The 15,841-nt window shown below is 43.1% G+C and overlaps 1 protein-coding gene across 1 annotated transcript; it reads right to left on the bottom strand.

Annotated features, from left to right (window-relative positions):
- Positions 1–1,173: 1,173 nt before the first annotated feature.
- On the bottom strand, positions 1,174–14,206 carry fam114a1 (family with sequence similarity 114 member A1; the record flags this gene model as incomplete). The annotated part of the gene is made up of 14 exons (XM_083764457.1): positions 1,174–2,922; positions 3,741–3,794; positions 3,943–4,015; positions 4,339–4,478; positions 4,894–5,088; positions 6,390–6,475; positions 7,227–7,371; positions 8,229–8,381; positions 8,553–8,687; positions 9,364–9,599; positions 10,279–10,363; positions 12,163–12,489; positions 12,586–12,810; positions 14,114–14,206. The coding sequence occupies 14 exons, from the start codon at positions 14,204–14,206 to the stop codon at positions 2,794–2,796; spliced, it is 2,076 nt and encodes a 691-aa protein (XP_083620583.1). The 3' UTR covers positions 1,174–2,793.
- Positions 14,207–15,841: the final 1,635 nt, after the last annotated feature.

Raw genomic sequence — 15,841 nt, 5'->3', positions numbered from 1 at the left:
TCACATTGACGTTGGTTTAAATGTTTATTCTTATTTTTGGCATTTCGGTCATCTCTCACAGTCAAAGGGCACTTGATCAGAGGGCTAGAATAATAAACATTACATTTGGAAGCTACATTGAATCCTACATAATGAGGTGGCTCCCGCACATTTTCCAGCCCACTAAATGAGTTAGTCTGTGGTCGTCTAATAAGGCAGAAACATAGCCCATAACTGGGCTTATTGATTTTGGTTGCATGACGGATCTCATAACACTGGACAGATATGGCCATTATTTTCCTTCCTTCACTTGGCTCTCAGTCTGTTGAAATTCAATATGGTTTGGAATAAGCAGAATTAAATATAAATCAGTCCAAAATACTTAATAACACAATATATTAAGTGTGGAATGAAATTACTCGCTCATTAGTTAAATACAGAAGGCTCCCTTCTCAGTAGTTGTTTTTAGTAAGCAAAGGATATTACAATGGTAAAATGTTTGTTACAGGATTAGCGTATGTTCATGTCCACTATCATTTAATTCACACTTTCTCTCCAACAAGTTTTTAGGTGACTGATGGGCTGGAACCAAGGATCTGACTAAGGAGCAGACATAAGGCATTGTGGCTTTGTTATGAATACAATAGCAGCATATATACAAACAGTTATAGATACTTCTTACACATTATATCCAGAATAGAATAGAATAGAATACAAGGCTGTGGGTGAAATAAACAACGATGATCAGTAACGTTTGTTTTCTATAATCAACCTAGATGGACATAGTAATGCCACTTCATTCAATTTAACACTCCAAAGTAACCCCCACCTCCAAAGAGAAAGAAAGAAAATGAATAGTGTGTAAATATTTCTTCAAATTAATTTCAACGTTCTAGTTTAATTACAACATTGGACAATTCTTAACATAAGTGCAAACATATGCGGGAATGTGAAAATCCCTTCAAAAGAAAAAAAAAAGAAAAAAAGGAAAACCATCAGAACTCGTGTGTGTTTTGGAGTGAAAAGATAGGACAAGGTCTAGAGTTGGTAACCTGGCAGCTAACCTCAATTAACCTCTAAAGTAGGTAGAGTAGATACTCCTACTCTAAAGTAGGTAGAGTAGATACTCCTACTCTAAAGTAGGTAGAGTAGATACTCCTACTCTAAGTAGGTAGAGTAGATACTCTAAAGTAGGTAGATTAGATACTCCTACAAGCAATGACACATGAGATGGAATAGGCCTGTGCATGATGAACTACATTATACCCGTCTATATTCAGCGGTTTACTTCAAGAGTATATATACTGTACCTTCTGTCTGTAGTCATGGTACTTAATTTAGTTTCTCCCAATCTATACTATATATACCTTACTGTACAACAATAGTTATAGTAAGACAAGCAGTGTGTGTGCGCGCGCACAACAGTTAGCGGTATTGTCGTTTGTGTGTGTGTGTGGGACTGTCTGAATATAGGTACAGTATGTGTGTGTATGTATGTGCAGGGTTTGATTTGCTGGGGGGGATGCCTCTGCTTCTGATATCATCCCCTCTATATGTTGTATCCCTGCTTCCGGTCAAAATGAAATGTTAAGACTCTGATATGTTTGATATTTATATTTGACAAACAAATCATCAATTTATTTAATATGTTGTAAGATCAAGGATATTGGGCATAAGTGGTTAAGAAAGCCCCCCCCCCCCCCCCCACCATGAAGTTCATTTTCTTCTGTAATATAATTCAAAAAGTGAAACTTTAATATTTTGTTTTAATCTTGATGTTTATGGCATACAACTCTCAAAATATTATATTTCACGAGACCACTAAAAATATATATATTTATAGTACAGAAATGTCAACCATCTGAAAAGTATGTTAATTTATGCACTCAATACTTGACCTGGGCTAATTTTGAACAAATTATTTCATCAATGGGGCATGGCATGGAGGTGATAAACTTAGTCTCACAACTTCCTCTTGACAATACAACCTAGATTCTGTGGGCAGGAGCCAAATCCAGCTGGAAAGGAAAATCAGCATCTCCATAAAGCTTGTCGACATACAGAAGCACAAAGTGCTCTAAGATATACTGGTAGATTCATGAGGGTGCAGATAACATGGCCCCAAATCATCACTGTGTTTTATCAATTCCAGAGTCAACACAACCATCTATTAGGATATTTTACAGCACTGTGTGCTTTCGTACGTTGACAAGCTTTATGGATATACTGATTTCCTTTTCCAGCAGCAATTGGCTCCTGCCCACAGAGCCCAAAACTACTACTAATATGTGTACTGACCATGGTATTACTATGTTTAACTGACCAGCCCAACTGGCCTGATTTGAACCCCACAGATAATCTAGGTTGAATTGTCAAGAGGAAGGTGTGAGACATTAGATTCAACAACACAAATGAGTTTACGGCTTCATCAAAGCAAACCTTGGCTTCCATAACACCTCAACAGTGCCACAGGCTTATCACCTCCACGCCACGCCCCATTGAAGAAATAATTTGTTCAAAAGTAGCCCTATAAGTATTGACTGCATACATTAATATACTTTTCAGATGGTCGACATTTCTGTATAGTGTTCTCATGAAATATTCGAATATTTTGAGACATGGATTTTTGTGAGCCATAAGATGAAAAGTAACAAAAATGTTTTAAATATTTCACTTTATGCGCAATGAATCTAGAACATATGAAAGTTTCACTTTTTGAATTATGTTAGAGGAAAATGAACCTTTCCACGATATTAACATTTTTGGAGAAGGACCTGTATGTGTGCATTTCACACAGGCAGCAGGAAGGCACGGCTAATGCTGTATCTGAGCTGGTGGTTCTGTGGTGCTGCTTCTGGAGCCCAGGGTCTGGAGGTGGGAGATCTGCAACACTGGCAGCAGCAGCAGGAAGGCATTCTGAATGTAGTTGGTGCTGTTGGAACCCTGCAGGGAACCCAAAGAGTGATATGCCGTCACCATCAATACCACTGACTGACAATAAGCACCGCCTTTTTCGGCTGTCACAACCAGTGGCGGGAAAAAGTACTCAATTGTTTTACTTACTGTAATTATTGATACTGCAATGTAGAACTACTCTACTAAAAAGACCAGAATTCGAAATGTACTTGCGTAAAAGTACAAACATATTAGTATTAAAATGTACTTAAAGTACGTAAAAGAAAGTAAGTAAAAAGTATTCACAATGCAGAATGTCCCAATTCAAGTTATCAAATGTATACGGTAAACACTTTTGAAAATAGCAGATCTACAAGCTCACAATGCATCGCATCGCAACACATTGTGAGCTTGTAGATCGGCTATTTTCAAATGGCCAAAATGTATATACAGTAGCACTGAAGTGGTTACTGTATGTTTTGTAATAATAATCTAAATCTACAATTTACAAACTGTACAAAGTAACTAAAGTTTTCAAACAAGCATAGTGGAGTAAAAGTACAATATATAGATCTGAGATGTAGTGAACTAGAAGTAAAATGATTGGAAAAAGTACAAATAACTCAAAATTGTACTTAAGTACAGCACTTATTACTTAAGTAAATGTACTTTACACCACCGGTCACAACACTGCAAACAAACATCCTCGTCGTCATAACAGTCCCCCGTTCACACTGACATCATCATCATCGTTGGTATCATCATATAGCCTACTACATGTATACTGTATTATGTATCATCATTTAGCTAGTGATTCTTTGCATTATTTTAAAAGGACACAGCCTGGGAGAGATCCTTAGTCTCACCTCTAGCAGCACACTGTCTACTAGTGGATTCAAATCCTCTGCTTTTTTCTGGATCTGAGAGAGAGAGATGAGAGGGAAGGTGAGATAGGAGCGTAAGAAAAAGAAAGATGACAATGTACGCTTAAAAATCGAGGTCTTCAGGATCTGTATCGTAAAACTAATATGCACACACACACACACACACACACACACACACACTTACCCCAATGGTAAGCAGTGTATCTGAGAATTTCTGAGCCAAACAGCCCACCTCCTTACACATAGCACACGTCAACCTGTAATACAAAGGTGGATTTCAGTGAAACTCACTCCTTTTAAAGGACTCAAAATGCACAAATATGTTCTACAAAGATCAGCTCAGTCTCTCTCTCTCTCTCTCACACACACACACACACACACACACACACACACACACACACACACACACACACACACACACACACACAAATGAATGTACACAAAAAAAACATTCTAACAAGCACACAATTAAGGGCAGAAGCACAGTCAAACATAAAACATGCTTAGTAGCTTTAAACTAGAGTTATAGAGAGAGAGACACACACAGCACACACAGAAAACAGACTATACAAACAAACACCTGGTGAGAATGTGTGCCTGGTCCCTGGCTGGCTTCTCCAGCTCCTGGCCATGGAGGATCAACTCTGCCACCTTGTGGAGCTGCTCGATACTGCGAGCTGTCACCTCTGCCAGACTACCTACCGATGACAGGTACACAGCCTGGAGAGAAGACCACGGACACGCATGAGCAAACTTAAACACAACCCCACGTGTAGAGATACAGTACAAATGCACGCATGCAGGCAGTGGTGGAAAATGTACTTGCATTACATTCTTTCGGGGAGAAAAAAAAGTCAAGATTTCAAAGTGTACTTGAGTAAAAGTACAAAAGTATTGGCATCAAAATGTACTTGAAGTACCAAAAGTAAAAGTACTATGCATGTAGTGGAGTAGAAGTAAAAGTATTGGAGATTGGAAAGTAAAGTACAAATATACCTAAAAGTTTGTACACCTTAAAAAAAAGTACAGTACTTCCACCACTGCACAAACTCACACACCGCAGCTGTGATAGGAATACACCTGCTTCTCTACAGTGTGTAAGCATTGTTGTATATGGTAAGTTAGTTCAGCTTACATCTACTGATCTGGAGTCATCCTCCATCGCCTTCTTTCCTCCTTTCGCCTGCCCTTCTTCATCTTCTTTCTTGTCCTCCATGTTTTCTCCGGGAGAAGCAGCCTCCTCCTCCGTGCTCGGCTCTTCCTCTGCGTCGACACAAAGCGTGGGTTGATGCTCCACCTCCTTCACCCAATTGTGGGCCCTCATTCGAGCCTGGAGAGACGTATACAATGAGTGTCCGTCAGGAAGGAGATCAGGAAACTGCTCTGATGAAGGCTCATAGCCGAAACGCATAAGTGTTCCTTTTTTGGTGTGTGTGCCAATAAAGAAATGGAAATGTGAGTACTTTTATAAAAAAGATTGGATCTTCTACCTTTTTGGATATTTTTTTAATTCCAAAATATATATTTATATTTGTATGTAGATGCCTTTGGATTCTGCCTATGGTTGACATGTTCCTCTTTACTACAGTAAGTGAAAACGATGGAGCCACGAATTGGACCCACTCAAGTCCCCAGGGAGGCTCTCCTATGTTGAAGCACTCAGCCCTAGTGGTTAGAGCGTGAACTGCAGGCGGACCTGTGGATTTATGACGAGGAAACCCCGTGCATCTGGGCTTTAACATTGAGTGCTCGGTTGCACTTCCGCATTTGACCACCAAAATGTGGTTTATTCCGACTCTGTCTAATTCAGTAGTTTCCTAATGCAAGCTGTTAAACCCTTAAGCGCTGTATACTTTATTGTACGTCAATTAGTGAAAAGAGTGATCTACAAGCTCAAAACTATCGTGCCACAGGGGGCACGGTGGCACAGTTGGTAGTGCTGTCGCCTCACAGCTAGAAGGTCCTGGGTTCGATTCACGCTGGGGACGCTGTGGGCACTGGCGGCGTGTTCCCTCCTCCGCGTCATCAGTGCCCATACCCGAGGCGGGGGTTGGCGATAGGGCCTTTCTGTGTGGAGTTTGCATGTTCTCCCCGTGTCCCCTAGGGTAGATACCCTCACAAAAACATGCCGTAATCCTTGTCTCTAAAACTACCTCCCCCTGGCCAGCCGGGGGGGCCTGATGGAGGGGAAAGGAACTGGTCGGAATAACGTGTCCCTTCCACGCGCTACGTCCGGCCGGGGAAATTCCCCTCTGTCAGGTGAAAAGAAGCAGCTTGGACTCCTCATGCATAGAAGGAGGCATGAGGTCAGTCCGCTGCCCCCCCAGGTTGGCAGAGGAAGTGTAGCGCCCAGGATTACATTAGATAATTGGCACTGGGTGAAAAGAAAACTGGGTTACAAAATCGTGGGATAAAAATGTAAATAAAATAAAATAAAAAACTATCGTGCCACGATCATGTGTTGAGCTTGTAGATCTACTATTTTCACAGAATGTTTGCAGACTGTGACATGCCCAAAATAGGGACGCTAGGGTTCAGGCGGCTAATTATTATGCGGCGTGATTCCACAAAAAGAAGATCTGCGTGAGAAGAGGCATGATGATGAAAGAGACAGAGAGGGAGTGACGTTACCTTATTGAGTTTGTCTGGTGTGGCAGCGACATGAAGCTCAAAGAGTAGCTCAGTCAAAGTACTAACAAATTCTTCCCCATCAGTAGCTGTTGGTGGGGGAGACGCACGCGCGTGCACACACACACACACACACAAAAGTCAGCATTCAATGAACTTTTAAGACCACCAGATCACTTTCCAACATGTTAACCCATGTTTTACGTCAGTCCATGCTGGCATCAAATCCTCCATGAATCAAATCATCTTGGTGCTTAGATTAACAACAGGAATTTTGTGCACTCTTTGATTCTTTGTTTCAATTCATTAAAAGGTGTGCAATAATCATGCAGATTTTGATGGCATGATTTAACACATGATTTAACCAATGTGTTGTTCTTATAATCTCCACAGTCAAGGTTAGTCGCCGCTGAGCACCATTGTAGGATCAGACACCTGGATAGGGTTATCAGACAGAGTCCAAAAGCCTATCCTAAAATCAAACCCATTGGTTTGATTTTCTCCTGGGAAATCAATTGCCTTCGCTAGTCCCCGAAATAGACAGGCAGAAGGACAAGGCCTTTGTGTGACTGTAAATGCATTTTTTCCCCCATAAATCAACTCAAACATTTTGGAGTTAGGTGGTTTCTTCCCGACAGCAGAGATATCTGCTGTTGGGAAGGACTAAGGATTTTGAAGATCATAAGGAACACATTGTTACTGGATCAAGATCCTTTGCCTCCTCTCCCAAATATATCTGAGTCCTGTGCTAGTGCTCAGGGGACACCTCTGCTTCCAGCGGGTTCGGACCGACTCACTCACACAGGGGGGTAGAACACTGTATTTGGGAACTTAGATCACCCTTATCCTCTGTCTCCCTCTCCTGGCTCTCCGCCACCTCACTGCCCTCTTCCTCTCGACCGATGAAGACGTCCTTGATGGCGATGAGCTCCTTCTTCACCTCGTCCTGCTCTTCCTCCTCCAGTGAGGAGAGGAACGCTTGGACCTGAGAAGATGTGGAGACAAACAGACAGGGAGACAGAACCCACAAGGTCATAGAAGACAGAATATGCCTGAAACATATTGCATGCAGTTAGATGGACCCTAGCCTCGGGGACCGCAGGCGTTTTGTTTTCAAAAAGAAAGAAAAAGGCCTGGGTGAACACATGAGGAAATGTGGCATAGGAGTGCTAACCAATGGTGAGGGGTGTCGCTCCACATTTGGTGATGTCAGTGTTCTCCGCTGTGTTCTACAGGGGAGGGGAGGCAGGCACATAGGTTGGTGAACCAATAGGGAGCCGGTGTCGGTTTCCAGTGCTCGTTTGATCCGCCCCTCTATGCCCAGAAAAGCATAGGGTTCTTTCAGACTACATGGACGCAGATGCTACAAGCTATACAAGATTGATTACACACGTCGCTGCGTTCTGGAATATGTCACCTGAAAATCGTAACTCGATGCAAGCATGCAGCGAGTGTTTCTATAAGAGGCAACAACACAATGAAGCTGTCTTCTTTGATTTGTGCTCTAAATCTCAAATGTGGGTTTAATACCTCATTTATGTGCGTTTTATACCTGCAAAAGAGCGCACATTCAGTATGTTCACTGAGGTTTGTGCCGGTTGAGCAAAGTGTGGTCATTTGCGTTTGCATACTGTACTTATATTCCGGGCTTCAACCACTTGAGCCCCAACATCCCTATTGTGGGAGGAACATTCACCAAAAATAGCAGATCTACAAGCCCACAAGCTTGTAAATCGGCTAGTTTCAGTGAAGAGATTTTGTGTGTGTGTGTGTGTGTGTGTGTGTGGGGACGGAACTGTAGTTTACTTGCCAGTGTGTTTCAACAGTGTTTGTAAGCCTTACCTTAGCCTCGCTCTCATTGGACAGTATCTCCAGCGCCTCGAGGTGTGATAGGCCCTGGTAGTCGTCAAACAGGATCCCGTAGTGGGCTGTGGGCTCGCTGATTGGATGGTTGCTAAGACGTTTGCGCTCCTTCTCTTTGGCTTCTTTCAGCAACTAGCCAATCAATGAGACACTGTTGTTGAACAGCTATCTCTAACACAAACATATAATTACATTGTAAACAAATGTTATGTGATTCTGTCGAAAATGAGGAAAGTGGTCATAGGTTTATTTTTATTACGATATTTACATAATGTTTAGGTGAGATAGTGCGTGCATACGTACCTGGCTCAATGATACAGTCTTTTGCATCAGAATCTTGGTCTTCTTGAAGCCTGGATCACTCTCTGCCAGAACAGTCATGGTTTTCTTCCCAATGAATTCCAAGGCATCCAGACCCCCACTGATCATAGACTTCCCCTAATAGCAGACAAACATGATGATGATGGTGTGTGTGTGTGTGTGTGTGTGTGTGTGTGTGTGTGTGTGTGTGTGTGTGTGTGTGTGTGTGTGTGTGTGTGTGTGTGTGTGTGTGTGTGTGTGTGTGTGTGTGTGTGCGTGCGTGCGTGCGTGCGTGCGTGCGTGCGTGCGTGCGTGCGTGCGTGCGTGCGTGCGTGCGTGCGTGCGTGCGTGCGTGCGTGCGTGCGTGCGTGCGTGCGTGCGTGCGTGCGTGCGTGCGTGCGTGCGTGCGTGCGTGCGTGCGTGCGTGCGTGCGTGCGTGCGTGCGTGCGTGCGTGCGTGCGTGCGTGCGTGCGTGCGTGCGTGCGTGCGTGCGTGCGTGCCTCCGCCAGGAGGAAGTTACTAATGTTGCTCTGGAGAGGGAAGTCTGGAGCTCTCTGGTGGAGTTGTTGCCCCTATGACCTGACTACGGATAAGCGGTTAAAGATGGATGGAATTACACTCATCTCCCAAAAACATCTGAAGAACCTTCAGCGTGCCCTCAATGTGGTAGCTGCCACCTACAACACTGTCGGCCTTCAAGTCAACATCAAGAAGACACAAAATAGTCTACCAACCAAGCTCTCTCAGGTCAGGTGTGTGTGTGTGTGTGTGTGTGTGTGTGTGTGTGCGTGCGTGCGTCTACCCACTCACTCACCGTGTTCTGTACAGCGTTTGTGAAGGTGGAGAAAACTCCTCTGCTAGGAGGAGTTGAAGGAGACTGACTGAGGTCAGACTGGCCAGTCTCTCCTCCGTCGTCGTCGCCTCCTCCTCCTACCTCCTCCTCCTCCTGCTGCGCCTCCCCCTCCTCTTCCTGTGCCTCCTCTCCCACTGATGTCTTGTGGAAGCGCAGGGCCTCTCCTGCCTTTTCCTTCACCGAACTCAGGCTCTGACCTGCATGCGCGCACACACACACACACACACACACACACAAACACTTCAGCTGACCTGAGGTCATGTAAGCAGATGTAAAGCAAATGTACGACGATCGATAGGTCTACAGACAGATAGACCTTTATTGATTATTGATTGATGGAAATTCAAGGTGTCATCCCAACATGGCATTAACAATAAATGGAAAACAGACAATCTAAGTGATAGAACTAAGCTTAATAACAAAATGAATTTAGAATGCAATAATGATAAAGTATATACAGTATATAAAGAAATAGGTAGACATAAAGTCTGATCTCGCCATCTGCACTTAGCGCGGTATACAGTATATGAAGTCTTTATTTTCCCTGTGTGTGTGTGTGTGTGTGTGTGTGTGTGGGGGGGGGGGGGGGGGGGTGATAAGCTTGCACTGATCGGTTAACCAATTAAACCCTCTAGTCTTAGTGAAACAGACACTAGTTGCAACTGTAGTGCTTTTGTGGGTGTACACCAAATCTCTTCGCCAATGCACATGCTGTGTGCATGTAGATCGGCTAGTTTTGGGCGAATGTTCACCCACGCTGGGATGCTGGGGTTCAAGACTCAAGGGGCTATCGCTATCCTTTCAATAAAGCTCCTATATAATGAACTAACCCAGGGAAACAGAAGGAAGACAAGGTGAAAGGGTAAGGAACCATACCCATTGAACTGGAGGCGCTGTTCAATAGAGACTTTCCCCACGAGCCCCAGCCTCCCCAACCTTTGTCTTTTGCCTGGTTGGGATCCTACATGCACGCGCACACAGACACATACACACAAACAACAAAACATCTTGGTTAAACACTAGAAGTAAAATGTGTCTGCGTGATGCATTTCAGCAGTTCCTGCTGCCCTGAACCTGTCCTGACTATACTCTGCAAAGCACATTTTACGATTCTGCAAGTTGATTTTCATACCCTGTTAGAACTGAATGGAACAATGGCTTCAATGATATGCTGATCAGCAGAAAAATATAGATATTTACAATTTAGGCATTTAGCAGATGCTCTTAGTCTTATCCAGAGTGTCTTACAAAGTGTACGATCAGAGTAAGTGGTGTGAACCCCAGTCGACAGGGTATTAAACAGAGTGCAACACAAATCAATTACGTGAGACGTAGTAAAGGCTAAACATACCAGACCATCGGTAGGGATGCACAATATATCATTCAGCATCGGTCAATATTTACTTAATATTGTTATCAAACCTTCAACTTATGTAAAAAGGTAGGGTAATTGATATCTTTTGGTTAAAATAAAAAAAAAAATTGTTAAAAGGTTAAAGCACTAGTAATCATTGCTAGTATAGAGCGTCACAGTCCCTCCCCCTTTCAGAACAACGAGTGGCCCAGGAAATGAAAACGCAATGCATTTCCCCATAGGCAGTTCTTATTTAATTTATTTAAAGACCTTTTAAGCGTCGTACGAAGCCAACTGTTGTCGTGACAAATCATGACAACACACACAATTTTTCGGGCCAAACAAAGAATTAGACAGTAGAAAGAAACAGCAGGTTACAACACTTTTTTTGTTGTTTTTCTTCTATGTAATTATTTGTTTGGTCCAAAATATTGTGTGTGTTGTCATGATTTGTCACGACAAGAGTTGGCTTCGTACGACGCTTAAAAGGTCTTTAAATAAATTAAATAAGAACTGCCTATGGGGAAATGCATTGCGTTTTCATTTCCTGGGCCACTCGTTGTTCTGAAAGGGGGAGGGACTGCGAGTAATAGGAGTCTCTCCATCTCTCTAGCTCTTCAATAAACAGAAAATACATTTTCAGGTGGGTTGCAAAATGTCAGACACTCCTATCTGAGTTCTCTATCCTGATTGGATATCATTGTTATCCCGACCTGAAAAAGCATTTTCTGTTTAAAGAAAATACCCTACCTTTAATATAATCCTAATATTCTTAGATGATGTTTTGTTATAATGTTTATGTTTGAATGTGAAGCTGAAAAAGCCTTTTGTGATGATTGACGACAGCATTTTCAATCAGCTTGGCCATCATTAGGCCTAATAAATCAGGTACAATGCATAATTCTTTCCGAAAGATATAATATAAATATCAGTATTCCGATATTAACCAGTGGGCCTCAAGGCTAATACATAGTCTGGATTTTCGGTGGTTAGGTGACCACCGAACTACAACATGACGTCACGAGCCGCGGTGAAGAGCAAACCACCGCCACCACTCCAGCCCTTCTCTCTGTTTTTACTCACCACCGCTCAACGTTATTTCAGCTCACCACCGGAGCGGTGGTCACCTCACCACCGAAAATCCAGACTATGAATAGGCCTTTACTGTATAGTAAGTTAAGGTGAGGGCCGTATGTCACCAGCTGCCCATGTATGGTATAAATTTAAACACAACTGGAGAATTGTACAGCAATATATCGGTACTGGTGTTGATCTACTCGACCATGCAATTATTATCAGCCAAAATATCAATATCGTGCACCCCTAACCACCAGTAATAGTCCCTTAAAGTTTGCACACTAGTAACAAATATATTGTAATCTATCTGAACACACACACACAGTTACCTCCGCTTCCTCCTCTCCAGCTGGCGTGTCTGGCTCCAGACTCACCGGTTGGTCACAGTCAACCAGAAGGGCCTCACTGCCACGTCCTGGTTGCTGAGACACAACCATGTGACCCTCGCAGTCACGTCCTCCTGGCTGCTCAGCCAGACCTTCAGAGAGGGTTCCCTGAGCTGCTTCCGGTCCAGTTGCCTCTCCGCTAGCCTCTCCCTCAGCGTCTCTGGGACTGGTAGCCTTTCCCTCCGCATCTCTGGTAGCCTCTCCCTCAGCGTCTCTGGTACTGGTAGCCTCTCTGGTAGCCTCTCCCTCAGCGTCTCTGGGACTGGTAGCCTCTCTGGTAGCCTCTCCCTCAGCGTCTCTGGTACTGGTAGCCTCTCTGGTAGCCTCTCCCTCAGCGTCTCTGGGACTGGTAGCCTCTCTGGTAGCCTCTCCCTCAGCGTCTCTGGGACTGGTAGCCTCTCCCTCAGCGTCTCTGGTACTGGTGGCCTCTCCAACAGCATCTCCACTAGCCACCCCAAGGGCCTCACAGCCACTGCCATCCTTGGGGATCTCAGATGAGTCAGGCTCAGTGTTGGGGGGTTGGGCATCGTGTGGAGAAGGGGGATCCGTAAAGGGCTCCGTGACGGTGGGAGCAGTCTCGGACATTCTGATCTGGACAGAGACACGCACAACACCAGTAATACAATATGAGTATCTATTATTGACAAGGCTTCAAATGTTTTTTTGAGGGGCCTCCTATGCCCAGCTTTGTGTGTACCCCATAGCGATGATTTGATTGGCTGAGCAATGAGAGTACACCATAGCGATGATTTGATTGGTTGAGCAACAATGTGAGTACCCCATAGCAATGATTTGATTGGCTGAGCATGTCCAGCTTTCTGTGTCTGTGTGTACCAGGAATTGAGGACAAAAATTGAGGACAGTAAAGTGAGGACACCAATTGTGATTGGTTAGCGGAATTGGATGATGTATGATGATAAGAGCACCCCTCACTTCACATGAGTGTGATTATTTAGTTCATTTAGTTAATTTGGACTGCATCTGGATCATGATCTGGATTCTGGAATAAAGATGGTGAAAAGAATCCTGCAGATTAAAGGTATATATGGGTTAACCACTGCTGGTACATCAGTGCCCTCCAGAGGTCAGATGTTGCAAACGCATCCAGCTGATTACTGTCTTCTCTTGGGCTCTACTGTCACTATAGTCAGTACTGTTGCTTTATTATTATTTTACACATTCTGTTCACACCACACCACTATCCCACTGAGAACAATACATTATTTAGAGGTGAACCAGAACAAACCGTGAGAAAGAGCAACCTACAAAGTAAAAAAACGCGTTTCTGCATACAAACAAAGGAAACATCACAGCACATTTTAATAGCATTCTCAAAAAAGTTACAATGGCTTCATTGTTAGACTATAGTTTGCATTTAATTGTATTGGGAGATACCTTCACAAACATCAACAGCTCTCAGTCTACACAGTCACACACAGTCTGGCAAGTGATTGTGATGAAAATATAAGCCTAGAATCAGAGAGTAGACAAAAAGAATGAGCATTATGAGCTCATCACATCATCTAAATGGCAAGCCATGTCTTCACAATCTCATATTACCTCCTTCCCTCTGGACACTAGTCCATTATGATAACATGACAACATAGGACTACTTTCCACCAGCTTATCGCTTTTCATTCCTAAACAAATGTGTGGAAAACAGTGATTCTTCGGATTCTTACTTCAGAATCAGAGCACTGTCTGCACGCCTATGAATAAACACCCCCGCCGGTGTCCGGTGACGAACGTATGATCACTTCGTGGCAGAACAGGCAGAAGATTAATTTGTTGTTGTTGTTGTTGGTGTTTTTTCCATGTAATTTGAGGCAAACAATAAACAAAGCAGCTGAAACTAAGGTTGTTTTGTTTGTATGGAAATGACAGCGCAACTCACCGTGTCTGTCGTGACAGCTCCACACAGCGCGCTGTCTGTGTGCCGCTGCTTCCGCCCCGCCACGTCGGCAGGCCGGCCAGCAGCACGGCGCATGACGTCAGCAACTTAGCAAGAACGCTATAGCAGACAGTGAGACATTATTATTATGTTCTTTTGAACAAAGCGATGCGTGTGTTAATGAACATATTAAGTACTCAATGGAATAAACGCTGCCACCATTCCGTTGTTTACAAAGTTTGTGTTTGACAGTTTAAATAATTGTATTTCCTCAAGCAAACACACTGGCTCGTTGGTCTAGGGGTATGATTCTCGCTTAGGGTGCGAGAGGTCCCGGGTTCAAATCCCGGACGAGCCCTCGTTTTTCATTGATAACCGTAATAAACACAGACTCTTTTGATTTGTGTTTTTATTTGTATTGAACACAAAGATTTTCATGGTCCTGTGTAGCTATAGTTGCTTTACTCTGTCCTCTACACTAGATACTTGTCATATGGTAATGGAAGCCAAGTCTATGGACTTTTAATGTTTGTTTAGAGCACTTTATTCAAACATTTTTGTTTTGATTAATGTGACAGTGAGGAGATCCTGTACAGCATATATGTCAAACTCAAGGCCCGGGGCCAAATCAGGCCCGTGAATGAATTATCTTTGGCCCGCGGGATGATATTTAATTAGTATTAGAACTGGCCCTCTGGTATATTGCACGGACCACTATAATACTACAAGTCCTGCTTTGTGAGGATCATAGAACAAGAAACTGAGCTTAATAAGAATGCATTTTCAGTTTTAAATGCATTTACTTTTTTGTAGTTTGCCTGGGACGTCCTCCTGACCGTGGTGCCCGTGTGTTGAAACCCAGTCCGGCCCTTGACTTCTACCAATTTCTTTATTTTGGCCCACCGTGTATTTGAGTTTGACATCCCTGCTGTACAGGAATCTTGTTGGTTGACTTTTTTTGATTACATTGGTGGCCATTTTATCACAGCAAATTTGCCTCCAGGATGGAACCTATATAGGTAGGTAATTTCATCTTTTTCTGTGATAATATTGTCACCCCCACTTTAACTGAGAAGCCGTCTGCCTGACTGAGATTACTATTTGATCCGAAGAGAATGGGTTCAGTTTTTCCCATGCAGGTGTAGTGATAGCTTGTTGTCAGCTCAGCCAGGTGTAGATGCTACCGAGTGCTACTGGCTCAAGAGACCTGCAAAGGCTCAAATACTTGTGAATGCTGTTTCAAGCTAAATATCAATGTCAATGTATTGCTTATGTATCATTGTATGGTATAATTATTGTATGGGGGCTTTGCTAACGTTCCCTGATTTTTATTAGTATGCTGCTTAGACAACATTTTGAGTGGACGAAGCCATACGCCAAGTTAAACTTCGTATTCCATGTGTTGCAGTGTTTCTGACTGAATTACCAGTTATAATAGTGGATTCGTTTTTCATACAATAAATATATTGTCTGTCTCAATATGTTGATATGAAATAAATAACACACACACACCAAAGTGGGGATGCATTGAAGTTCTGCAAATATTGTCACTTCTATTAAATGTATGAATATCTTAAATGATAAAATGATATGCTAAAAAGTTTGCTGGGAATTTGTAGTACATTAAATCATTGTTCATGCAATATTTTATCGTGTTTGCGAGTGCACGCACGCACACACACACACACACACACACACACACACACACACACACACACACACACACACACA

The sequence above is a fragment of the Protomyctophum parallelum genome, assembly GCF_964188405.1.
Source record: "Protomyctophum parallelum genome assembly, chromosome: 5".
Lineage (NCBI taxonomy): Eukaryota > Metazoa > Chordata > Actinopteri > Myctophiformes > Myctophidae > Protomyctophum > Protomyctophum parallelum.
Note: the sequence above shows the minus strand (reverse complement) of the source record. Positions and strands in the feature narration are given on the sequence as shown.